At 45.1% G+C, this 27,418-nt stretch overlaps 1 protein-coding gene across 2 annotated transcripts in view; it reads left to right on the top strand.

Annotated features, from left to right (window-relative positions):
* The window catches only part of SLC22A15 (solute carrier family 22 member 15), an 81,786-nt gene that overhangs the window by 32,609 nt on the left and 21,759 nt on the right, over positions 1-27,418 (top strand). For both annotated transcript variants that reach the window (XR_007154814.1, XM_047871170.1), the window contains exons 3-7: positions 9,172-9,304; positions 9,963-10,127; positions 13,485-13,614; positions 18,676-18,891; positions 26,247-26,387. Coding sequence is in view for 1 of the 2 variants with exons in the window: in XM_047871170.1 (XP_047727126.1) it covers positions 9,172-9,304; positions 9,963-10,127; positions 13,485-13,614; positions 18,676-18,891; positions 26,247-26,387 (785 nt within the window). In the remaining variant the exon portion in view is untranslated. The remainder of the gene's footprint in view (positions 1-9,171; positions 9,305-9,962; positions 10,128-13,484; positions 13,615-18,675; positions 18,892-26,246; positions 26,388-27,418) is intronic.

The following is a 27,418-nucleotide window of genomic DNA, read 5'->3' as shown; positions in this document are numbered from 1 at the left end:
CTGAGCCAAAGTCAGACGCTCAACCGGCTGAGCCATCCAGGTGCCCCTGGAGGTTGATTTTTAAGTATGTTATTCTGTTCTCCTCACTGTGAGCCTTCTCATGTTCCTCACACCCGTGGGTCATGTGACCTTAACTTCATATCTGACACAGGACCTTCCTTTTCTCCCTTTGCCCTCTCCTTTCCAGGAGCCCCTGATTCTGTTACCCTGAGCCACAAAAACCTACATGTTTCTAGTGTTGGTTCTAATATCGTTGATTTTATTTTCATAACTTCCTGGATGGAACACATGCTAAGGGTTAAGAAATAGAAACTCTTTCCCTGGTATATGGGAATTTCTGTGCTTGGGATTTAACACACTTAAATATAGTGTTATTTCATTGATTTAGCCCCACAGTTGTCCTACTTAACTAATTCGAGTACATAGTACTCAAAGAAGGAGGTTTTGAGACCGATGTCAGCATCAGGTGCAGTCTCCAAGGCTTACTCGAGTGTGATCATGTTTGAGCTGCAGCTGCGTCATCCATCAAATGGGAATAATTAATAAAAATAATAATAAATACCTAATTCTAAAATTTTTTTTTCCCAACGTTTATTTATTTTTGGGACAGAGAGAGACAGAGCATGAGCGGGGGAGGGGCAGAGAGAGAGGGAGACACAGAATCGGAAACAGGCTCCAGGCTCCAAGCCATCAGCCCAGAGCCTGACGCGGGGCTCGAACTCACGGACCACGAGATCGTGACCTGGCTGAAGTCGGACGCTTAACCGACTGCGCCACCCAGGCACCCCAATAAATACCTAATTCTAAAAGGTGGTTGTTGGGATAAGGGGAGAGTATTACACAAAAGTTGGTTAGTTGTTAATTATCTGGTTATAAGGTGCTGTGCCTTTCCATTTGATATATCTTTGATACGCAGTTGTCATTACTTGGACATTAATTTTACTTTTAGGATTGTGTAAGCATGCAGTCCATTTTGAAGCAATAATTAATTTTTTTAGATTATCCTATTTCTGCCATGTCAGAAAAAATGACTGAATTGACTTATGACATTTCCAGAAAGCTTAAGGTCTGATGATTTCAAGGGAGATGCTAAAAACACATTTTGTTACTTCTTTTAAAACTCATCCTCTCTCTAGGCATGCCTGGGTGGCTCAATTGGTTGAGTGTCCAGCTCTTGATTTCAGCTCAGGTCATGATCTCACCGTTCGTGAGTTTGAACCCCGCGTCGGGCTCCACGCTAGGCATGGAGGCTGCTTGGGATTCTCTCTCTCCCTTTTCCTTTCCCCCTCCTCACTATGTAAAGTAAAAAATTGTTTAAAAAGTCATCTTCCAGCTTCACTCAATTTGTGATTGATCTCTTGGTGTCATATAATAGCTGTTTATGGATGGCTCAACCCAAATCTCTGTTTCCATCTTGAATCCATTTTCTTCTCTGAGGCCCCCACCCCATCCTGGCTGGCTTGGATCACCATAATGACCTTTGATGGGTCTATTCCAATCTCTGTGTTACAGCTAAAACACCTTTTCTTGACACACATAATACTTTATCCCTTTACAAGAAGTGACATCTTCTTCTAAGCCTCTAAGCAATAAGAATCCAGATATGAAAAATCTTCCTGGATCCTTCCCTGCTACCCAGTCAATAGTCAACACTCTTCACTTCTATTTGCTTGCCTTTTTTTCATCCTTAAGAGCTGGATGGCTCTGCATGGCACCTGGCTCTGTACCACGCCAGTATTCACCATATTTAGGTTCCTTTCACCTTTTATGTCTGAGGCACCTGCTGCTGGTGTCTGATATTCCCTCTGGGTACTTTCTTTAGATGGATGAATGATTTTGCCCACATTTTTAGTGCTAGCCCCCTCAAATCCTTTTTGAAAATACAGTATAATAAATGCCCAGCTGATGAACTCAATGATTTTGGTAAACATATGAACAAAAATACAGATGTTGGTTATAAGACGGAAATGGATTTATCTAGGTCATCCTGAAAGACTGAAAATATTTTGTCTTTCTCTTCTTTCTTGTCTGTTAATGTATGGGAAAAGAAGATTTCCAGGTTTTTCAACTTGTGAGTGGTTTTTCAGTTTGAAATGAATTGTACAAAAAAGAACATTCTAGCTTTGGAATTTGACTTGTCACTTAAAATAATAAGAGAGTCATCCCTTCAGTACTCTCTAGCCAGTTAAGGATTTGAGTGACTTATACATTTATAAATGTATGCCTCATAAAAAATACACTCTTTGAGAATATAATGGTTGCCATATTTAGGTTTATTATAGTTTAGTTTGCAATGACCTGGTGATATCCTGGTTTGGATTTTACCTTGGTTTAAGTATTGGCCAAAGGGATAAGAAAACATGCTAGCAATTGAGTCAAGTCTGGTGAGTGACCTCTTTCCAAAACCTTACACCAGTACAATCTTCTTGAATACTATAGGGATCACGGTCCTAGTGTGTCTTGTCTGAGCTTTGACAAAACAGAACTCTTTAGATCACTCTTTATGTGATAAATAAAGTATATTTGAAAAGTTTTAAAAGTTGGAAACAAAACAAACCAAAATCTCATGTGTTAGGGAGTGGTGCATATGGAAAGCTGGTTGTAAACACATTGTCCTAAGTCCCTGAATTGACATTTCTAAATCAACCATGCCCAGTTTACCTAGATCTGTCAAGGAGTGTTCCTGGGTTTCAGTTTTGTATGCTTTAATTTGCTTTTTTTTTTTTTTAATTTTTGAAGTTGTTTTTTTTTTTTTTTTTTTTTTTTTTACATTGGTTTATTTTGAGAGAGAGACAGAGCACAAGCAGGGGAGGGGCAGAAAAAGAAACAGAGAGAGACACAGAAAAAAAACCCAAGCAGGCTCCATGGTGTCGGCACAGAGCCCAATGTGGGGCTTGATCCCACAAACCATGAGATCATGACCTGAGCTGAAACCAACAGCTGGATGCTCAACCGACTAGGCCACCCAGGCACCCATAATTTGCTTTTTTTTTTTTTTTTTATAATTTGACAATGCCTTTAGGTTTTTTTTTTATCCATTCCTGAACGTATTACAGGAGAACTAAGGAAGTGCATTACCCCAACCAGCATTGACATGAAGAAGAATTACTGGAAATTACTTTCACACATGAAACTGAGAATCAGAATTTGGAATTTGCTGGTCACGCATCTTGTGGGCCACTTCATCCTAAAACTGAAATCCAAGCTGACAGCTTTCCAGTTGTTGGAAGAATGGTTATTATGGCCTTCATGGTGGATTTGAGTTCTACAAATGTGATCAACAGAACAGTTGATTATCGAGAAGGCAGATTAGCCACTTCTTAATTAAGCACAAAACAGATCAGTATGAGCTTGAACATCTTGGCCAAAGAAACAGACTAGTAAAAATCGAAGTATGGGATAATCAGGACCAAAGGTGAAGACCACATTTTAAAGGCATAAAAACACCAAAGCAAATACCAACAACTTAAAAAATATAAAAAGAAGTTGTTTAAACTTCAGGATATTAAAAATCAATACAATGAGGTCTTGTTTATTGGCCATTGTAGAAGGGATATCCCTGTGACAAATATGGTCCTTTCTTTTCTAGGCCAACAGGATATGTAATATTGGATTTCTTTTTCAACCTAGAAAAATGTCACCATAGACATTCCTCATGAATTGAAAATTCTACAGTAGAACTATCTGTAATCCAAAATAACTAATTTGTTTTACAAAATAGAGCTTATCCTTCAGCTTCCAGAACTCTTTCATGTGAACTTTACAATATATTTTACCCTTTACAGATCCTTAGTATATGTGCTGCCGAAGCGAGCACTACCCTTTACAGATCCTTAAATCAGAGCTTCTTACAATGATTGAATCTCTTTTGCTGACCCAGGACATACTGAGTCACTCTACAGTTACTGTAGAATGTGGTGACTGGGGTCTTGAAGAACTTCAAGAATGTTTGGAGCAGGGTACTGGGGGAAGTGAGTTGGAAGAGAAGGGGGTAGAAGGAGAGTGAGTAACATGTTCTCGGTCAAGGTTTTAGAGGTGATACAGCTATTAAAGATGACTAGGTCTAGGATGGGGGTTCTTAACCTGATTGCCTAGGAGAATCATCTGGAGAACTTAAAAAATATGCCAATGCCTGGGCCCTACCCCAGTGTTCTCAGGGACCTAGGCTCCTTCAGCTTTTGACTTCACCATCCTTAATTTGTGGCCCTCTTCATCATGGCCTCAGATAGAGCCCCAGCTTCCCTGTGGACATTCTGAGTAGTGGGATAGAAAGGAAGAAGGGGCAAAGGGTAAATCACCCGTCTCCTAAGACAAAGTCCTGGAAGTTGCCACATGGTGCTTCTGTTTGCATTCATTGTGCAGAACTTGATAACGTGTCATACCTAATTGTGAGAGAGGTTGGGACATTAGTCTTCAATCTGGGTAGCCATATGCCCAGTAAACATGCTATTACTATGGAACAGAGGGAAAGTGGCTACTGTTCAAAACAAGCTAGCATCTCTGTCAGCTCTAGAAGGGTAGTGGATTACGCCGTCTGGTAATGTGACCTTCAGGTGAGTTGATGATTTTGAAGTTTGGTCATCTTCTCCCATCCCAGGCTCTCAGGTCCATGGGTGGAAAAGGAAAAGCAGGCTCCAGTTGAGAGGGATCCGGTTCACTGAGTGATTTCTGCAGGGGACCACCAAGCTTCAGTCAGGGCAAGAATGGGAAGTACAGGGAGGTTAATGATGTAGGGGATTTTTCTGGTCAGGACATTTATTTCTCTACCCACAATCCCCTATGCCTGCTTTTCTCCTTAAACAGCATATATTCCAGTATTATACTAATCACTCTTTTGTGAATCCCCACAGCGCCCTGGTGCCTCTCTCTCTTTGTAATTCTCCTGAGAAGTCCCCGACTCTGTGTAAGCTTAACTCCCAACATCCTCCTCACAAAATTGGTAACTACACAGCTCAAGTGTATATTCACCATGGCGTGGCAGTCTCCTGCAACATTTCCCTTGAAAGGGTCACGTCCCTTTCCTCAGAGGAGTCCGTCATAGTCCTCCTGAAACTTGAAATGCCCCCTTCCCCCACTTCTACTGTCCTTCGGCTAGTGGCCTCACTTGATATTTCACTGAAAAAGAAATGAAGCAATCAGGCAGGGGTTTCCTCACTGCCTGCTTCTGAGTCCACATTCTGCCTTTCCTCTCTGGCTCCCTTTACCGCGACATCTCCCGGCTTCTGTGAACGGTTAACCTCTCCGCTCTGTACCCTCAAGCCCATCCCTTCCTGCTTTTCCAGATATTTTGCTTCTGCAGGGATATCTTCTCTGCTGACTCACTCTCATCAGGATGCACCCATGTTAAAAGAAAACAAGCCAATAATCTGTCCCACATACCTGTCCCCACACTGTCCCATTTCTTGCTTCCTCTTCACAGCCAAAACTTCTGGAAGCCATTCTGTACAGAACTGGTGCCAGCAATTCCTCGTCCTCCTCCAGTCTGGCTTCCATTCACTCTTCACCTCAATTGCTATTTTGAAGTGTCCATTTGTTTCTAAATATAACCGCATGTCCCTGTGCGTATCTCACCTGACCTCTAAAGCAGCATTCCACGCGCTTGACCACCCCTTCCTCCCCACATCCAATTTCTTCTTGTAGCGTTTCCGACACCACATTCCGCCCTGTTTTCTTGCTACGTCTCTGAGTCCTACTTGTGAGTTTGCTATAATGGGCATTCTTCTCCTCGGCCTCTGAACATGGGGGTGTCCTGGGCCCCAGTCCTGAGCCTCTTCCCTCTCTGTAGGTTCTTAAACCCTCATAACCTCTCCCTGGAGCTCCAGACTCGTGTCCAGATTTCTGCTCGGCATCGCCACTTGGATGTTTTATAGGCATCTCAACCTCAGCAAGTCCAAACAGAGCTCTTTCTTTCCCGCCACATACCTGGTCCCCGCTTGCCACCTTCTCCACCTCCATAAAGATCATCCACAGAGTGGCCAAAGGTAACGACTTAGGTGAAGCCCTTGATTCTCCGTCCCCCACCCTGTGTCATCCATCAGGAAGGCCTGCCACTTCTGCCTTCGGAATCCGTCACAAGTCCTTGTAATTCTCCATCCCCATCGCTTCTGCCCTCATCCAGACCACCATGGTCTCCTGAGCTAATGCACTAGCCTCCCCACTCCCACTTTTCTATGTTGTAATGCATTCTCTAAGAGTGATCCTTGGAAACAGAATTCCAGTAATCCAACATCTTCCCTTTGCACTAGAGTAATCCGGCTCCTTCCGTGGCCCAGGGCTCTGTGTGGTCTGACACCCATGCACCTGTCTGGCCTCATCATAGCACTTGCTGGAGGCGCACTGCTGGACCTTCACCTTAGGGTAGGGGCACTTCTCATGTTCCCTGAACAGCTTTCCAGAGTGGTCACTTCTCATCATTCAGGTCCAAACATCACCTCCCTAGAGAAGCCTTCCCTGATTACCTGATTTGAAGAGCTGCCCTCCTAGTCTGTCCCTGTGTGTTTATTCCACTGGCACTGACCGTCCATTTGGGAAGGGACCATGTCCAACGTACTCACATCTGTGTTCCCAGTGTTTAGTGTAGTTGTCAACCTTCAGTAGAAACTAATCAAATATTTGTTGAATACCCGAGTGGAAACCTGTCTAGAACATATCGCAGATATTTGTCACACCGCTTCCTTCCCTCTTATTTGAATCATGACTGCCACCAGGAGCAGTAATTCCTGATTGCTTTTTCTAAAAGCCGTGACACCCTAGTCTGCGATTTCTCATCCACAAGGGCCTGGGAAAACCAGTTCACTAACCTCGTTAAGAACTGCATCTGAAGACCCGGGGAATTCAGAAGTCGAGTCCAGCATTAGTGAGGAGGCGTTACCCTTGTTTATTTACCAGGGAATATTATTGTCATCACTGCTATGAATTTTGTTATTGTTGCTGCACAGAGATGTCCAGAAGCTGTGTGGTCAAGAACTTCACCATCGCCATACAAGAAGAGAGAAGTCAGATGTGCTCTGAGCCTTGAGGACTGCTTGTCAGAGCATGGGAAGGGAGGTCCAAGAGGCAAAGGGACAGCCGAGAGGGGGCTCCTCCTTGCGTGTTGGGGCTCTTCCTAAGCCTGTCTTCGGGGACTCCAGGAGAGGGGGCGGCGAAGGGGAGAGAGAAACATTTCCTGCTTCTCTGTCTCTGTGATGCAGGTTCACTTTTACCTCTATAACCAAACATCACCTTACACAGCAGCCGACAGGGTTTCATATAATAGCATTTTAAGCAGGGGTGATTGCCTTCTCTTTAAGTTCATAAGTTTCCCTAGACCACAAGATAATAGTACTCACGGTTGTTTTTTTTTTTGTGCTAAAATAACATAAAATGTTAACACTTCAGCCGTTTTGAGGGTGCAGTGGTGTTAAGTATACACATGTCATGCAACCATCACCACCGTCCATCTCGAGAACTTTTCTATCATCCCAAACTGAAAACCTGTTCCCATTAAACAGTAACTCCCCATTCGCCCGGCCCCTGGCAACCCTTATTTGACTTTCCGTCTCTGGCTTTGACTACTCCAGGTGAAGGAAAAACCTTCCCCCTGTGCCTCCTTTACTGTCAACTGCTTCACCATGGACCCTTCTGGCCGCCAGATGCGTGAGGTAGGGTTTGTGGGGGCAGGTGAGGCAGGTTCCCACGTCACACAGCTCCGCCTCACCGGCTGGATGTCCTACAACGACTCAGTTCTGACACCATCCACCTGGAGGTAGCATCAGATTCCACTGATTCCCACTGATTCCACAAGGCTCACCCTGCCGCCACCTTCAGACACCAGATGCGAGTCTGCTTCGTTTCCTGGGCTTCTGGTCCACCGGAAATCAGAGGTCCCTGCAATGTCCTCCTCGGGAGAGATTAATTGGCCAGAGCGGCTCATGGAACTCAGGAAGACATCTTACCAGATCACTGGTTTATTCCAAGGGATATAACTTGGGAACAGCCTGATGGAAGAGATGCCCGGGACAAGGTGGTGGGAAGGGGCGCAGGCTCCCGCGCCCTCCCAGGGCACCACTCTCCCAGCTCCTCCACGTGTTCACCAGCTGAGAAGCTTTTCGAACCCCTGTCCCTTTGGGTTTTTGGGGAGGTGAACTGATTATGTTATGTAGGCGTAACTGATTAAATTATTGGCCATCGGCAATTCCAGTCCCTCACCCCCTCCCGGAGGCGGGGGTGGGAGATAGGGGAGGGTTCCCCTGGCTACGAGCCCCCAACCAGGAGCTTTCCAAAAGTGATCTTATTAAACTCAGGTGTGGTTGAAAGAGGCTGTTAAAACAACAAAGGACACCCATTTCTCCTTGATTGCTCTGAAATTATTTCAGGAACTGGGAACAAAACTAAATACTAAATATTTCTGTAGGAAATTAAAAGGGTTTTTAGGAACTGTGTGCTAGGAATAGGGGACGAAGACCAAATATATGTTTCTTACTATAAATCACAATATTACAGGCATAAATAAGTTCTTACAATATTTGTCTTTATTTTTTTTTTTTTGGTCTGTTTATTTCACTTAGCCTAAGGTTAAGGTTCATCTGTGTCGTAGCTTGTCAAAATCTCCTTCCCTTTTAAGGTTGCATAATGTTCTATTGTATGGGGGCACCTGGGTGGCTCAGTAGGTTAAGCATCCAACTCCTGATTTCAGCTCAGGTCAAGATCTCTCAGTTCTTGAGTTTGAGCCCCGCGTTGGGCTCCATGCTGACAGTGTGGAACCTGCTTAAGATTCTCTCTTCCTCTCTCGCTGCCCCTCCCACATGCACATGTTCTGTCTCTCAAAATAAACAAATAAACTTAAAAAAAAAAAAGGGCTTAAGAAGAGGGACGTAGCCACCAAATGCATATATAAAAGTAGCCCTCATACCGTATTCAGTGTTGTGATAAGATGTGTATACAGTATTGTGGCAACACATTATAATAATGAATTCTAGCGTTTCTGATGACAAAATCTCCTTGGATATTATCCAAGGTAGATGACCTACCAAATCCTGGTTAGTAATGAGTCATGCAGTAGACAATTTCCAGTGTTCAAGTTTTGGTTGTACGTCTGTTGTGTTTTTTTTTTCTTTTTTTTTTTTAATAGCTAACTCCGTCCATCCGTCTTTTCTGTGATCTCAGTGTCCCTTTTGTTTTTTCTTCCCCTAGTGGTTTTTAATTGCCAACAGATCCTACAAAGTCAGCGCAGCAAGCTCTTTCTTCTTCAGTGGTGTGTTCGTGGGAGTTATCTCTTTTGGTCAGCTTTCAGATCGCTTCGGGAGGAAAAAAGTCTATCTCACAGGTAACGTGTTAGACTGTTCATGAACTGACTAGGAGGACTTATTTCCTGAAGGTTCTCAGGGAAATAACAAGGGGACTATTTCCTTAAGGTTCTCAGGAAATTGCCATGTGGATACACAACTGATTTTTATTACACTGGCAGGGGAACCACACCGCAGCCAGAGTTGCTTCTGGCAAAGCGTGTTAAAAGGACCAGCAGCATACCTGAGGAAGGCCATGTATTTGCAGTTAAGCTTGTCAGAGATGATGGTGCTTTCGGCACCTCCCGAATTCTAATTTATACCATGGTTCTAAGGAGAACAGAGATGGAACCAGAGTACTGGATCCATTTCCTTATATCTTGTGTGTCGGTTCAGTTCAACTGTGTTGTGTAAGACTCGGTGGAGTTCTCTTGACAAGCTGAGTCTGAGCTGGGATTTTTCCATTTCCAACGTTATTGTGAATAACAACGGTGCATGATGGACAGATACCCACTTGTAACGAAGAAAGAAAAACTTCGGTTTTTCTTTACAGTTTCCTTTTACAGTTTTAAAAGAGCACGGCTCAGAAAATTTAAGCTTACAAAGATTTATCTTTCCAAACGTAACGAGTATAATTTGTTACTTTGCTCAAATGCTGTCTTGTGTCTGGATTGTTGACCGCTGTTCCTCTTATTCTAGGTTTTGCTCTTGACATCTTATTTGCCATTGCAAATGGGTTTTCCCCCTCCTATGAGTTCTTTGCAATAACTCGCTTCCTGGTGGGTGTGATGAACGGAGGAATGTCGCTGGTGGCCTTTGTCCTGCTGAACGAATGTGTGGGCACCGCCTACTGGGCGCTCGCAGGTACTGCTTCACTCCGTGTACATAACGCAGATAGTGAGCTGCCCCAGAAAACCCTGTTGGGCACCAGTTTAACCCCAGAGTCCAAAAATGCACTTGGACTTGGGACTATCTAACCATTAGATTTGTGTTCCAGAGTTTGTTCTGTATGACCTTGAATGAGTCATTGTATTCATATTGCTCTGTAGAAAGTCTCCCCTGGGGCCGTAGCTTGCCTCCCATCCTCACAGATTGTCTCCAGATTGTTCTGAGAGGGTCTGTTTCCTCAGAAGGGTGTTAACTGTTTTCACCTTAAACTGAAAAATGGCGCAGACATAGATCCTAGACACGCCTCTCCCGGCACCTTCTTACTGTATTTTATTAAATACTTATTCCGTGGGCCGGGGAGAGACGCGCTGGAGGGACCAGATGACATAGGCCCCGCGCTAGGCCAAATGAGGAATTTGTTTGTATTCAAAGTGCAGTGAGAAGTCAGCGGGCGAATGAAATAGTGGAGCGGTAGGATCACATAGGATACAGGAAGACGCCTCTGGCAGAAGTGTGGAGAATGGACTGTTGAGGGACAAGAGGAGGAATTGAGGGGTCATTCGGGAGGTGGTTGTGGTTGGCCCGCAAAACGTGATGCAGGCGTAGACAGGTGTGGGGAGAGGAGCAGCGAGGAGGTCCATTTGAGCTGGATTTTGGTGGGACAATGACTTGCTGAAGGATCGGAGTGGGGAGAGAAAGGAATCGGGGGGACCTCGAGGCTTTGCTTGAAAACTGGGTGGTTCGCTGGCACCCTTTACAAAAAACTGAAGTCTCACCTGCCACAATTTGGCTTTTACTAGTTCAAACGGAGCAAAAATAGCAGGCTTGAAAATTACTTAAACAGAAAAGACATCTGAAAACTGGGATAAATATTTAACGGCCCACAAACAGTTATAAAACCACCAGTATGTTACTCCAGAATTACAAGATGCAAAAATGGTGATTGGAAGTGTTCATTTTTTTTCATTAATTTTTTTTACCAAATACCTAGAGCCTTACCACACCTACATCTCCACACCTTATCTCCATTGTCATTTCCAGGCATACACGTGCAGCTTCTTGCTGGACATTAGATATGAATGTCAGTTGGACCCTCAAATAAAAATACTGCTTTCTTTCACCTGCATTTTCCATCTTCCAGCACCTCTGTGCATGGTCATCACAGTCTTTAAGGCCATTAAACTAGACCCCTTGGAATGATTTCCTCTTGTCCATCATACCCAATTGATACCAACTCTTACCGATCGTAAGTAATGGAGACTCAACTCTGCTGAACATCTGCATATAAAGGGAAATTATTTGGATAATATACCCAAGCCAGGCCTCAGAGATGCCCGGAACCAGGAAGTCAGATGCTCCTCGTCTCTGCCCCCCATCCTCCCTGAGAAGCTTCTGCTGCACAGTCAGGGATGGGACCCTATAGCTCTCAGGTTTCACCACCAAGTACAGTATTTAAAATCCTGGGTAAGGGGTGCCTGGCTGGTTCAGTCAGTGAAGCATGCGACTCCAGGTCTTGAGGTTGTGAGTTCAAGCCCCACGTCGGGTGTAGAGCCTACTTAAAAAATAATCCTGGGTAAGAGCTCGACTGGCCCAGCAGGGGTCACTGCAGTGAGGGGGACCAGGATGGTCAGCCCCCACTTGAACCACGGGGATGAAGTAAAGAGAGGTCTGCTCTCCAGAAGAGGGAAGGAATATTCTTGGAATTAGACATAGTGCTAGGTAGACAATATTTTGTAGCAGATACTCACCACAGGAGGCTTCCAGATGGCTTTGTTTGGGGGGCGGGGGTTAATAGATGTCAAGGGCTATACCTGTGTCACAGCAGGATAGTATAGCTAACATTTGCATAGCATGCATTATTCCATCTGAAGCTAACAACTACTCTTTGAGGTAGGTAGTATTATTTCTGTTTTACCGATGAGGAAAGTGAGGCTCAGAGACGTTTAGTGATTTGCCCAAGGTCGCACAACAGCAAGTGGCAGAACTGGGGTCTGAACTCAGCCCCTCTAAAACAGTCCCATTTTGTGGGCTGTCTTCCTTTCACCTACCTTGTTGTCCGTGGATACCAAGGGCTCGGAGCTGTTCTGAGCAAGGACAGAAAGTCTTACTCTTGCAAGCCAGGTGCTGTCTGATACACTGTAATGAACCTGTAATAGCTATTGATTATCTTAAGTTTCCAGGGAAATCATGGCGTCCCCACTCCCTTACTTATCTGAACACATGCTCGGAACACGCTGAAGGTGCTGTCTCGGCTCTCCCTTCTTCCCCCCTTTCCTCACCAGGGCACAGAGCCTACAAGTCATCATTGCTAGAAAATGAAAGCCTGTGGGCAAGAATCCAAGTAAACATTTCTTTTATGGGATCGTCGTAGAGAAGTCTTGTAACAAGATCGTCCCATTGCTGTGGGTTGCCCCCAGAAGCCTGCTTCTCCCCAGAAGGGCGGAGAGAGAGGATTGGTATAGCATCACAGGCTCTGTAGTCAGGCAGATCGGGGTATGGTCTCAGGCATGCTGTGCACAGCTCCATGCCCTAACAGTGGCATCCAACCTCTCTGTGCTGCTTCCTCCTTGTGCGTGGTCCACAATGGCACCTGCTTTGTAGAACAATGTATGTAATACATTTATTAATACACGATAAATAGTAGCTATTACCACTACCGATGGTGATGGTAGTAATTATAAAAAGTGTGTCCGAGGTATAAATTCACAAGTATATTGAGCAAAGCTAGTGGGCCTACTTCCCGTCTCAGCATTTATTTCAAAAAACATAGGATTTTTTTTTTTTTTAACCCATGGTTGATTTTTTTCCATCAGGGTGCTGGCGAAAATCCATGTGTCATGGAGACAGACAAGAAACAAATAGAAAATGTCATATATCTGGTGATAATAAATGAAGTAGGGAAGGGCAGTTGGGAGAGCTGAGGAGTAGCCTGTGATTTAAAATAAGGATTTGAGGCACAGCCCTGTGATAAGATGAAGTCCCACTGCTGCAATCATCTCATGACCTAAAAACCTTACCACCATCCAGGAAAACATCGTCCAGACTTCAGCACATGCTCAGGCAGATGTCAACACAGCCTTCAATGCAGAAAGCATTTGGACAAACCCTTACAAGTCATCTTGACCACATGTCATTCATATTTTTCACCTGTCCTTCCTCCTTTCCCACTAACTTGCTGGCCTCTCTTCTACTTTTATCATCTGATGCTCAATATTTGGGTAGGATTTTCTTTCCTGTTGATGTCTCCCAAGGAAGGCATTGGCTTGTGACTTGGGTTGGAGAGGGTGACGGGGAGGGTGCCGTCTCCAGTAACAGGCGTCTCTTCTTAATTAGGATCCATCGGTGGCCTCTTCTTCGCGGTTGGCATCGCCCAGTATGCCCTGTTGGGATACTTCATCCGCTCCTGGAGGACCCTCGCCGTTCTGGTTAACCTGCAGGGAACAGTGGTCTTCCTCCTATCTTTGTAAGTAGTTTTTCTTCTAAGAGGTTTAATACACAGAAGGAATGTCTTAAGAGGATGCGGGTCAATGAGTGGCGTTATTCCCTTTCAGGAGTTTACCTGAACTGACTTTGGTGAAGAGCTAAATTCCACAAGTGCTCCAAAGCTTGGCAGATGCTGGGAGGAGAGATGCTTAATTAATTCAGAATGCAGGTATCCCTTATTTGAAGTAACCTCTCCGTAGACCATATATGAACCTTCGAGTTGTTGACCCAGGGTACCCATTTCTTTTTTAACCTAATGCCTCAAGCGTAAAGATCTTCAGGCTGGATCAGATCACGTGCTAGGTGTATGGCCCAGGTACGATACCACAGGACACTCCATCCGTATCCAATGCGTAGTGGCACCTCTTTATCCTGCGCGTAACTATTATCTCAGGGCCTCTAAATGTGGGCGTGGGAAGATTCTCACATATGGCAGAAACCCGTAGGGTGGATGGGCTCAATGCCTGGTCAGGGCAGGGCGCTCCAAACAACTTGCCCAGATGCCCCACTGTGGCGCTCTAAATGCGGGAGGTGAGTCACCAACGTAGAGCTATCTTATCAGTGCTTTTTCCCCACAGCAAACACTTTATTAATATTGTTTATTATATAATGTATATCACATAATATAGAATACAGGAATGTTATTTATTAACATTTTTCCCCAAATAGAGTCCGGTAACAATAAAACAGATATTTCAGAGACATTTACAGAGTTCTCCGTAAAATTAACATTAAATGCTGACCATCTTGCTGGGGCTAAGGAACCCAGTTTTGCCTGTAAATACCGTACTGCATTCGGATCTTTAGTCGCAAAGTAATACTTGGTTCATCTCTTATTTCATCAGTTTAATGATGTGCTTAAGAAGTTCGAGTTTTTAATTTTACTTCCCTAGAAGTTTCAATGTGCTTGTGAAAGGCTGTCTCCTGAGGTTTCAGACCTCTGATTTGAACCATTAAAATCTTTGGAATAAATGAAACTTTCAGCCGGCGGTCCCAGCTTCTATGCCGTAAAATGAGGGATAACTGTAGTAGAATTTTCCTTCAGATACATCTTTAACGCAGTAGTTCTTTCTTCAAGTTCCACTAATTGAGATTTGGTGAGGGTTGAGCTGCAATCTGTTTCTGTATTCCCTTTGAAATAAGAGAATTAAGCGCAAAAATGAATATAACAGTGGGGCGTCTGGCTGGCTCAGTCGGAAGAGTGTTTATGGCCCAGCGCTAGGTAGGGACATCTACTCACTGGGAAATGAATTCAAGTCAGGAAAAAATAGGAAACGGAGAGAAAAGAGCATGTAAAACTGAAATAGGCCTGGAATGCGAGCCTTCCCACAGTCGGCCTCCAGCTGATCTGCCCTGATTTTCTCCCACCCTGTTTCCCATACCCTGTGTTCCAGACACAGCCGGCTGCATGGAGTTTCCAGCACTCACCTGGCACTGGCCTGCTTCCCTACCTCCTAACCACTGCTGCACCTGCCCCTTCAACACCCTTCTCTCCATTTCTTCCTGTTTAACTCCTAGCCTTCTGGAGTGCTCAAATTGCCACCCCCTCCAAACTTCTGATCACACCTCTAGCTGCAAGTCATTTGCTTCTGAATTCTGCAGCACTAAACCCATGCCCTTCGAGTGGGGTTCCTATTTCCACCTCGTGCTGGTGTGGAGCCCGTCTCTCTGTACCAGGAGCTCCCTGACGGTTGCAGGCTCTCGGCTTGGCTACGTGTCCCCCAGCAGCAAAGCCCAGGGCCTTCCCCACAGAAGATCCCTCGTATCCGTTGGGCAGGTGTTGGCACAAAAACATCTGGAATCAGCCTTCAGAATTAGCCATCAGCCACATACGAAAATGTCACGTTATTTTAGGGTCATACCTTGTGTTTTTTCCTAGAAACATTATCGCTTAGTTTAAAAAATTCCTCGTTTTCACAGTACTTGGATTTGAGCAGCTTTACTTAAAAAAATCACACTCCCATAATTTACAAAGATTTTCCATCTTCTAAGAGATTCATAGGACATGTTTCGAGCAGAGGCAACATTGTTAAATTAGCACCCAAATTAGCACCGTGGCTTCTGAAGTTGTCCCCAGCACTACTGAGAGGGCAGTGTGTTCAACGACTGCTTTTTCTTTCAAAACACCTCTTGCTGTTTGATATGAAAAATCTGCATGTGTCAGAATTTACATTCCCAAGTCCGTCCATTAGCAGATAGGTGAGCCTTTGTATAAGAAAGCTCATTGGCTTCCCCAAATGTGGGAACATGTCTGGTCCTCAGTTAGTGCCCGAGATACGTGCTTTCCCAAGTAGAAATACTTGATTAACTCAAATTTCCAAAGCCTCAATATCTCTCATGTCTCATCTTTAACCATGATTTATAAACATTTTTTTAATTTTTATGTTTATTTCTTCTTATTTATTTATTTATTATAATTATTTATTTATTATAAATATTTTATTTATTTATTATAATTATTATTATATATTCTTATTTATGTATCTATTTCTTGAAAGAGAGAGACAGAAACAGAGCATGAGCGGGGGAGGGGCAGAGAGAGAGGGAGACACAGAATCTGAAGCAGGCTCCGGGCTGTCAGCACAGAGCCCGACATGGGGCTTGAACCCACGGACCGTGAGATCATGACCTGAGCCAGAGTCAGACGGTTAACCGACTGAGCCACTCAGGCGCCCCGATTTATAAACATTTTAACGGGGCGCCTGGGTGGCGCAGTCGGTTAAGCGTCCGACTTCAGCCAGGTCACGATCTCGCTGTCCGTGAGTTCAAGCCCCACGTCGGGCTCTGGGCTGATGGCTCAGAGCCTGGAGCCTGTTTCTGATTCTGTGTCTCCCTCTCTCTCTGCCCCTCCCCCGTTCATGCTCTGTCTCTCTCTGTCCCAAAAATAAATTTAAAAAAAAAAAAAAAAAAAAAAAAAAGATTTGTTTAAAACATTTTAACGATAATTAACGCTTATCAACAATTCTGGAAACAATGGAATTTAAGAAGAAGGGAAACATGACCTAAATTACCCAAAGATAATGACTGTTAGTATTTTGGCTATTTCCTTGTCTTTTTTTTTTTTTTTCTTACCTCCCAGTTCTCCTCATTTTTGATTTTTATTATGATAGACTTCTGGTGGCTCACTTATCTCTCCCAGGTGTACTGTCTACATTCATCACATTAGGCTTCATTTATGCTCTTTTTTCTTTGCATTTAGACTCAGCTGGTGTTTTTTTTTTTTTTTTATTTTTTTTTCAACGTTTATTTATTTTTGGGACAGAGAGAGACAGAGCATGAACGGGGGAGGGGCAGAGAGAGAGGGAGACACAGAATCAGAAACAGGCTCCAGGCTCTGAGCCATCAGGCCAGAGCCCGACGCGGGGCTTGAACTCACGGACTGCGAGATCGTGACCTGGCTGAAGTCGGACGCTTAACCGACTGTGCCACCCAGGCGCCCTTTTCTAATTTTTTTTAACGTTTTATGTATTTTTGAGACAGAGAGAGACAGAGCATGAACGGGGGAGGGGCAGAGAGAGAGGGAGACACAGAATCAGAAACAGGCTCCAGGCTCTGAGCCATCAGCCCAGAGCCCGACGCGGGGCTCGAACTCACGGACCGCGAGATCGTGACCTGGCTGAAGTCGGACGCTTAACCGACTGCGCCACCCAGGCGCCCCATAGACTCAGCTGGTGTTTATGTGGTACCTTGTAAGCGGCCTTGTGGATAGGGCCAGTCGGTCCAGTTGATGATCGGCAGACCTAACTTCCAAGAGAACGATATTTTACTCGATCATCCACCTTGTGTATTAGTAATAATAACCAGAGGGCAATAAAGAAGGAAATAAAGGATGGCCTACGTTCCTGCTTTTGTTGACAATCAGATAATCAGACAATCAGACAATCTGCATGGATATTCTCTGTCCAGCAGCAAAGCTCTGGGAGAATTCGTGCCTTTCCGTTTCCTCTGAGCACCTACTACACAGCTCAATACAAAATCGAAAGTTCTCAACAAATGGTTATTGACCGACTGGCTGTCCATGAAGTTCCAAATTCTGTGGGTTTTGTTGCCACTTCACTGCCCTTACAGAAGGGCACGAATTCCAAAAGGCACCTTAAATAGCCAAGTTTCCTTAGAGAAGTTTCATTTTAGGCAAATAATGTCACATTAGGTCAAAAGGCACTGGCTGCTGGATTTATTAAATGCGTGTCTGTGTTCCTATCACAGTTTGGCCTTTCCCAAGTCCTCGGTCCTCTAGAAGTGTGCACACGGCTGTGAGAGGAGACACATCATAGTTAAGTCTTGGAACTATTGGAAAATACCAGTGGTGACATCACTGACATTCAGTATTCAATAGAAAAGAATTGTTGTTATGTAACTGAAAGTTAACCAGGAGATGACTTTTATTTTTTAAGATCTTGCGGGGGGAGGCAGGAAATATCCTGAGGACATATTAAAGCAAGTGTATCAGCTAATTCGAGTATTTTGAAGGTGGAAATGCTCAAAAGTAGCTGAGATGGGATAAACCCTGTTTAATTTTCATGGAGAATCTTAAAATAATCTCTGCCTTCTTAATAACATATCACAATGTTAAAAACACTTTTTAAAAATTTATTTTTTTCTGATAAGACGATAAATATTTTTATCTTCTTTGTGAAGCTTTGTCAGAACTTAAACACCTGTTCACTCTGTGGTACTGTTCTAACACATGGCTATGATTTAGAGCCCTCTATCCGACCTGTGTTTTATGAAAAATTTGAATTTTTCAGTATTCTCGGCTTAACTTGCCATTTATCTATTAAAATTTATTCAAAAGGAAATGCATACTGCTTACTTTTTTTTTTTTTGCTGCTTTTTTGGAAGTGTGTTCTTGGTTTCCATTCGTAAAGCAGACCACCGTTTAACACTGGCGTGCTGTTTAAGGGGACCCCCCCCCCCATGTCATTGGGAGAGTTGGTTTTAAACCTCACGTGGAATCCAGTTGTGGTGAGGAAATCTACATGCTCCTTCCTGTGCCCGTGTACCTATATGAATATACAGCCTTTAATGACGTCTCTTTCAGATTCATTCCTGAATCACCTCGTTGGTTATACTCCCAGGGTCGGCTGAGTGAGGCTGAAGCGGCTCTGTACCTCATTGCCAAGAGGAACCACAAGCTCAAGTGTACGTTCTCACTAACACATCCGGCCAGCAGGAGCTACAGGGAGACCGGAAGTTTCCTGGATCTCTTCCGTTACCGGATCCTCTTGGGGCACACGCTGACCCTGATGTTCATCTGGTAATTATATCTAGGGGGTGTTGTCTTGATCTTCAACTCAGGGTGCTAGAGGTCTGTTGATGACGTCCTTCTACAGGGCGACAGAAAACGTAACCTGATTTGTCAGCCTGACGTTTTCATGAAAACAAGTTTTGTGTCTTGATGCCTGCGTCGTGCTCACCTCTGCTTTTGCAGCACCCTCCCTGTCCAGGAGGAACTGATGGGGCCTGATAGCACGTCCATTGAACTTGAATAAACAGACAGCAGAAGCACATCTGTGCTTCTGAGCTATTTAATGTAAATATTTAAGAACCGCCCTCCCCCACCTCTAAAAAAAAGGAAAGTAAGAAAGCATATTAGAAACAGAAGAGTTTCTAAATAGGAGTTTAAAATACCAACTTTGGTTTGGCATCGAGTGGTCAGATAGCACATTCTGTGGCGTTCCCGCTTGCTCACTCACTCACTCACTCACTCACTCACTCACGGGGGTGGGCGGTGTTGTTCCTTGCCCTGATGGGATCCTGGGAGTGTGAAATGACGGACCTGAAGCCACTTGAATACCTCATTCCTACCTGCCTCTCAGAATGCTCTCGGCATCCATGTAAATTGCATCGAATGACTGAAGATGGTCCCATTTGCAGAATGACGTGGGAAGGGGTCAAGTGGATGGCAGTACTTGCGTACTGTATAGACATACCACGTTTTACTATGCTTCTCAGATGCCGCGTTTTTTACGGTGGAAGGTGTGTGCCTGCGCTGCGGCAAGCGACTCTGTTGGTACCGTTTTCCAACAGTATTTGTTCGCTTCACGGCTCTGTGTCGAACTTTGTCATTATTGTTACATTTGCCATGGTGATCTGTGATCAGTGCTCTTTAGTGTTACTACTGTGATGTTTTGGGGCACCACGAACCACACCCATAGAAGAGAGTAAACCTAATAAATGTTGTGTGTGTTCCAACGACTCTGCCGACTGGCCGTTCCCCCATCTCTCTTCTTTGGGACCCCTCTCCTCCTGGAAACATGACAATACTGGGATTAGGCCAGTTAATAACCCTACAGTGGTCTCCAGGTGTCCAAATGAAAAGAAGAATCACACACCTCTCACTTTAAGTCAAAAGCTAGAAATGACGCAGCTTTGAGGAAGGCAGGTTGAAAGCCAAGGTAGGCCAAAAGCTAGGCTTCCCGACCAGTTAGCCACACTGTGAATGAAGGAAAAGTTCTGGAAGGAAGTGAGAAGAGCCACTCCAGTGAACACATGAATGATAAAGCAAAACAGCCTGATTGCTGATACGGAGAAAGTTTGAGTGGTCTGGAGAGACGATCAGAGCAGCCACAACGTTCCCTTAAGCCAAAGCCTGGTACAGAGCAACAACCTCTCTCCCATTCTATGAAGGCTGGGAGGTGAGGAAGCTGCAGAAGGAAAGTCTGAAGCTAGCAGAGGTTAGATCATGAGGTTTAAGGAAAGAAGCCATCTCCACAGTATAAAAGTGCACAGTGAAGCAGCCAGCAGGTGCTGGTGTAGAAGCTCCAGCAAGTTCTCCAGAAGATCCAGCTAAGACCATTCATGAAGGTGGCTACACTACACACTAGATTTCCACGTAGATGAAACAGGCTTCGTTTGGAAGAAGATGCCATGTAGGACTTTTATGGCTAGAGAGAAGTCAATGCCTGGCTTCAAAGGGCAGGCTGACTCTTGCTAGAGGCTAATGCAGTTGGTGACTTTAAGTGGAAGCCAGTGCTCAGTGACCATTCTGAAAATTCTAGGGCCCTGAAGAACTATGCTAAATCTGGGGGTGCCTGGGTGGCTCCGTCGGTTAAGTGTCTGACTCTTGATTTCAGCTCAGGCCATGAACTTGCGGTTTGTGAGTTCGAGCCCTGCATCGGGCTCCTCACTGACAGGGTGGAGCCTGCTTGGAATTCTCTCTCTCTCCCTCTCTCTCTGCCCCTCCTCTGCTCACACACTCTCTCTCTCTCTTGCTCTCAAAATAAATAAATAAACTAAAAAAAAAAGAATTATGCTAAATCTATTCTGCCTGTGCTCTGTAAATGTAATAACCAAGCATGGATGATAGCACATCTGTTTGCAGTACGGTTTACTAAATTTTTAAGCCTGCCATTGAGACCTACTGCTCAGAAAAAAAGATTCTGGGGTGCCTGGGTGGCCCAGTTGGTTGGGAGTTGAGCTCTTGATTTCGGCTTGGGTCATGAACTCCCGGTTCGTGAGATCGAGCCCCATGTGGGGCTCTTAGCTGACAGCATGGAGCCTGCTTGAGATTCTCTCTCCCCCTCTCTCTGCCCCTCCCCCACTGTCACACACACGCTCACTCTCTCTTTCTCTCAATATAAATAAGTAAACCTTAAAAATGATTTTAAAAAAGATTCTTTTCAAAATATTACTGCTAATTGATAACACACCTGGTCACCCAAGAGCTCAGATGGAGATGTGCAATGAGATTAATGTTGGTTTCATGCCTGCTAATACAACCTTCTCCAGCCCATGGATCCAGGAGTAATTTCAACTTTCAGTAATTTCGATCTTATTTAAGACATACATTTCGTAAGGATATCGGTGCCATCGATAGTGATGCCTCTGATGGATCTGGGCAAAGTAAATGGAAAACCTCCTGGAAAGGATTCACTATTCCTAGATGCCATTGTGAACGTTTGTGATTCATGGGAAGAGGTCACGATATCAACATTAACAGGAATTTGGAATAAGTTGGATCCAGTCCTCATGGATGATTTTGAGGGGTTCCAGATTTTGGTGGAGAAGTAGCTGTGGATGTGGTGAAAACAGCAAGTGAACTAGAATTAGAAGCGGAGCCTGAAGATGGGACTGAATGGCTGCAATCTCATGATCAAATCTGAACGGATGAGGAGCTGCTTGTGATGGATGAGCAAAGACAGTGGTTTCTTGAGATGGAATCTGCTCCTGGTGAAGATGCTGTGCAGACTGTCAAAATGACGACAAAGGATTTAGAATGCTCCAGAAACTTAGTTGATAAAGCAGCAGCAGGGTTTGAGAAGTTAGACTCCAATTTTGACAGAAGTTCTACCGTGGGCAAAATGCTGTCAAATTGCATCACATGCTGTAGAGAAATTGTTTGTGAAAGAAAGGGTCAATCAAGGTGGCAGACTTCACTGCTGTCTTAAGAAAGACAGACACAGCCACCCAACCTTCGGCAGCCACCACCTCGATCAGTCAGCAGCCATCCACATCGAGGCAGGACCCTCCGCCGGCAGAAACATGATGATCTGCTAAAAGCTCAGATGATGGTTAGCATTTTTTAGCAACAAAATATTTTTAATTAGGTAGGTGCATTGCTTTTTAAGGCATAATGCTTTTGCACACGTAGTGGACTACGGTATAGTGTCAACATAACTTTTATACGCACTGGGAAACAAAAAAGTTTATTTGACTTGCTTTACTGCGATCATCACTTTATGGCTATTACAGTGTTCTGGAACGTAACCCACAATATCTCCTCGGTATGCCTGCAGCCTCTGCTAGGGTGCCATCGATGTTATTGGGTCCAGTATTGGGTGTGAGCATCATATTTACTGGCCTAAAAGGACTGCTGTGCTGTGGTTGGTACGTATTTGCCTTGAAGGCTGTGCGGAGACCTACATTTTCATGTGGGGATTAAGGAGAATTGTTTTATTTTATTTTTTTATTATTTTTTTAAATCTTTATTTTTGAGAGACAGCGCACCAACTGGGGATGGGCAGAGAGAGAAGGGAGGGGCAGAGAGAGCGGGAGACAGAGGATCCAAGCAGGAGCTGCGCTGACAGCAGAGAGCCTGATGTGGGGCTTGAACTCACGAACCATGAGATCATGACCTGAGCTGAAGTCCGCCGCTAAACCGACTGAGCCACCCAGCGTCCCCAAGGAGAATAATTTTATATGAAAGTGATCTTAGGTACACAGCTGTAAAGAACAGCAGATTGAGAACAAGAAGGTGTGAATATATGTTTCCATATCGTGATTCTCCCTGGCTGCCACCTGTGTGATCAGGTCACACCCACTGCCACCTTCCCCACAGACCCAGCACAGTGCTGGAATATTGCCAATATTGCCAAACCTGACAACCCAGCACAGGAGCAACTAATTTGAGGTTCGGTCGAGTGCAAACACTTAGAAAATATGTGCTGGCGCTTAGGGCTCCGTAAAACTCAGCATTTGCAAGTCAAACCCTCTGCCTTCTTCTTGAGGATAATTTACTTCTTGTTTTAAGGTTGTTTGTTTTTGGAGGCATGTTAACTTCTGGAGTCTGGCCTTCAGGGGATAAAAAACAGATGAACAAACCAACAAAGTAGACATGGAGCCAGGGAGAGCGTCCCTGTTTATTTTATAAATTTTTTTTTAATGTTTATTTATTTTTGACAGAGAGAGAGAGAGAGCCAGATTGTGAGTGGGGGAGGGGCAGAGAGAGAGAGAGAGAGAGAGAGAGAGAGAGAGAGACAGAATCCGAAGCAGGCTCCAGGCTCTGAGCTGTCAGCACAGAGCCCGTCGCGGGGGTCGAACTCACAGACCGTGAGATCATGACCTGAGCCGAAGTTGGACGCTCAACCCACTGAGCCACCCAGGCACCCCGTCCCCGTTTATTTTATATCTTACACAGCCACAGGAGTTCTTCTCAAATAAACCTCTTCCCCTTGGGCTCCAAATGCTAAAATATGCCATAACAGAAGCAGAGTCATTCCACATACTGCTGTTCTTTCTGAAGATGCCATAAAATTCCGAATTCTTTTCTGTGGGTCTGTCATTGAAGAAAGCCCTTCCCCAGGAGTAAAATCACACCTCTGTGTTTCACATCTGTTCTTCTGGTTACTCCCCACAGTGGTTCCTTTTTCAACAGTTCTTTGATGCCCTAAATATACTGTTAAATATTATGCAAGCATTTTAAAGTTTGCTTGGGCCCATAAAAAGGGTCAAGATGATTTTAATAGCTGTAATTATGCATCCCAATGACCAACTTGCCATTAAGGAAGCTCCCAAGCATAGTGCCCGCCTTGGGACTGTAGGCCCTCCTTGCCCGTGCTCTCCCTGTTCTCCCTCCCCACGAGAGGGCACCAGATGCCTCGTGTGTCCTGAACTGGGCTTTATTTGAGCCTGACTTGCTGCCATCACAACTGGGTTTAAATACGTATGTGTGTTTCCATGGTGGGAATTGCTTCACCGGGATATCTATTTTATTTATTTATTATTATTAGTTTTTAATGTTTATTTTTGAGAGGGAGGGAGACAGAGAGAGAGAGAGAGAGAGAGAGAATACAAGTGGGGAGGGGCAGAGAGCCCAGGGTGGGGGTACAGAATCTGAAGCAGGCTCTAGGCTCTGAGCTGTCAGCACGGAGCCCGACGCGGGGCTCGAACCCACCAACCGCGAGATCATGACCGAAGCCGGATGCTTAACTGACTGAGTCGCCCAGGCGCCCCTGGGATTTCTATTTTATTTTATTTTTAAAATTTTTTTTTTCAACGTTTATTTATTTTTGGGACAGAGAGAGACAGAGCATGAATGGGGGAGGGGCAGAGAGAGAGGGAGACACAGAATTGGAAACAGGCTCCAGGCTCTGAGCCATCAGCCCAGAGCCTGACGCGGGGCTCGAACTCCCAGACCACGAGATCGTGACCTGGCTGAAGTCGGACGCCTAACCGACTGCGCCACCCAGGCGCCCCAGGATTTCTATTTTAAATGCAGAGTGAACACACTGATAGATACACCTGTCAGAGGAGGGTATCTACTGCAGGTACAAAGGATTTTAAAAATACTTTAGAAAACTGCATGGGTTTAAATTTTTTAGCTTACTGCTTACAGACAGTGTTCTGGGGGGCAGGGAACACAGACAACTCAGTGACCCCTTGCATCCTTACTCATGACGTCCTGGCTCCGACACTGCTCATCATCCTTAGAACACGAGTGACAGCTCGCCCAGTGAGAGGTAATGGGAAGTAGCTGGCACCCCTGGCTCATTTGCCAGGAAGGGATGACCCACCAAGCAGTCGAGCTCCAGGGTCCCCTCTTCCCATCCCCCACACATCTCCTGTCCACTGTAGCCCCTTCTTAATAGCCCAGGGCGCTTGGCCCACTTTGCTGTTTTGGCAGAGATGGAAAGAAAGCTTTCCCTTTTCTGTTTGATCTCATCACGCCACAGCTCATCAGATTTGTTCTAAGGAAAATTAAAGGGAAGCAAATGGAAATGTCCCCGGAATAAACACCTGTCAAAGTGAATTGCAAAATGTAAAAACTGATATGCTCCCAAAACCTGTAGTACATTTAATAGAAACGTATGGTTAGGAAACATATTCGTCTACTACTAAGCCTAGTTTCAGGGTTTTGTTTTTGTATGTTCTGTTCTGTTTTATTTTTAATAATGCAGTTTCCTAGGCACACAAGTTTGTATTATTTCCTTCACTCTGAGAAATCCTCAACCTGGGGCTTCAGGATGGTACTTTGCTTCGCTTATTTAAAGCCTCTGGGTTTGGGGCGCCTCAGTGGCTCAGTTGGGCGTCCGGCTTCGGCACAGGTCATGATCTCGTGGTTCCTGAGTTCGAGCCCAGCATCAGGGCTCTGCTGTCAGCATGGAGCCCGCTTTGGACCCTCTGTCTCCCTCTCTCTGCCCCTTCGCTGCTTGTGCACGCTCTCACTCAAAAATAAATAAACACTAAAGCTCCTGGGTTCCTCGGTTCCCAGACCTTGAGAGGTTGGCTCAGTGCCTGCCACCCAGGAGGCTCTCCCTAAGTATTGCAGTAACGGCATGCAGAAATAAACTAGTGGCTTTTTAAAGGGTCCTTCCTCTGCTGTCCCCTGGTCTTCCCTTTCCTGTCTGGGTGTCTACAGCACATACGCCTGCTGAATGGCGGGCGGGGTCAAGAACCTGGTCAGGGGGGTGCAGTGCCAGTCATTTCTGGCCTATACAGGTCACCACCACCGACTCCAGTCGCTTCTCAGTGCATGTTCTCAACACCATCCTCTCTTGGCTTTCCCCCCGGGAGTTCTTCTTTAGAGTCACTTTGACCCAGCAGTCACCTACCGCAAGGGTTCCGGTAACTGCTGGATTAAAGTAAGAATCGTCCTTGTCTTCTATTAAATGCAGATATGCTTGATGAAAGGCCAGCGTGTTTGCTCTTTCAGCAGCTGACCACTCATTTGCTTTAGAGAGCATCCAAGTGCAGCGCAGATAATTTCCAAGGCCCCTTACGTTTGTATTTTTTCCTAGTAAAAATTTCAATCGGGATAGGAAGGTCAGTGGGAATGTCAGGCTCACTGCTTACGACGCATGGCATTACACTGAACCAGTGATCGAATCTTCCCCGGCAGATTCTTAATGTACTTGTTCTGTTGTCCTTCTTGTCTTTTACCCCCAACTGCAGGTTCGTGTGCAGCTTGGTGTATTATGGCCTCACTCTGAGTGCAGGTGATCTCGGCGGAAATATTTATGCCAACCTGGCCCTGTCTGGCCTCATAGAGATTCCTTCTTACCCTATCTGCATCTACTTGATTAACCAAAAATGGTGAGTATAGACGAGTATGAAGTGGACTACATAGAATACGTACACACACATGCTCTTATATCCATAAATACTTAAAGATTTTTGTCTTTGTCCACAGCTAGTATCTGTTAAGCACGCTATGGTGATTTATTCTCAGACCAAATGCAGTTAGAATTCATTTTTTAGGGTGGCATTTCTTGGGTTTCATGTTTGTGAGTTTTTACGTAGGTGTTCAATCCAAATGCACTACCACCAGAAGGTTTTTGAGTAGCCTGTGTGTCATTTGTTAGCCCCAACAGATAGGAGTATTGGCTCTGTGTAGATAGAACTCCATGGACCCAGCCCCTGTCACGTGCACATTCCTTCACAAGGCATAGAACTGGAGAGCCTGGAAAGACTTTTCTTCCCTCTTAAGACCCACTCGACTTTGTTGAGGGGAGGAATACACCCTCCTTTTGCTTCTCATTGTCAGTGGGCAGTTTTACAAGGCCCTTTCAAAACTCTTTGACAAAGTACCTTTTCCTCAGTTTCCTGAGGTCACTTCTGTTCCTGAGCTCCTGACCAGGACAACCGAAAACCCCATTCTGTACGAACCAGGAATCTGCTGGATCGTGTCTTGTCCCACTACCCAGAAACCATCACTCAAAGCAAAACAGCATTCCTTGGTGATGTTGTCATGAATGGCATGCTTAGCGCCTTCCAAAGGGCAAGTTTGGATTCTGTTCAGTGGAACCCTTTCTCTGGGGGCGGTCCCAGTTGTCTCTGCCGACCTCTCTGTTAGTGACCAAGCTTGCGGTTAGTGCTGGTCCAAGAGCCGAGTCAGGCTGCAAATTCAGAAATCCATCCCCAACACTTCCGGCGTGCCAGATGCCCCTCCTCTATGCTGTCACAGCTGCCCATGCGCACCTCCGAGGACGACTGAAGGTTTAGAAGGGTGCCATCCACGCGAGTTCCCTGTGTGGCTTTGCCTCCCCACTGCCTGCCTAGCATGGTGCCTGTCCACTGAAGGGCGTTCAGTACTGGTGTTACATGAAGCACAGTGTGACCTGGGG

Source organism: Prionailurus viverrinus, chromosome C1 (assembly GCF_022837055.1).
Source record: "Prionailurus viverrinus isolate Anna chromosome C1, UM_Priviv_1.0, whole genome shotgun sequence".
Lineage (NCBI taxonomy): Eukaryota > Metazoa > Chordata > Mammalia > Carnivora > Felidae > Prionailurus > Prionailurus viverrinus.
This window is presented reverse-complemented; position numbering and strand designations above follow the sequence as displayed.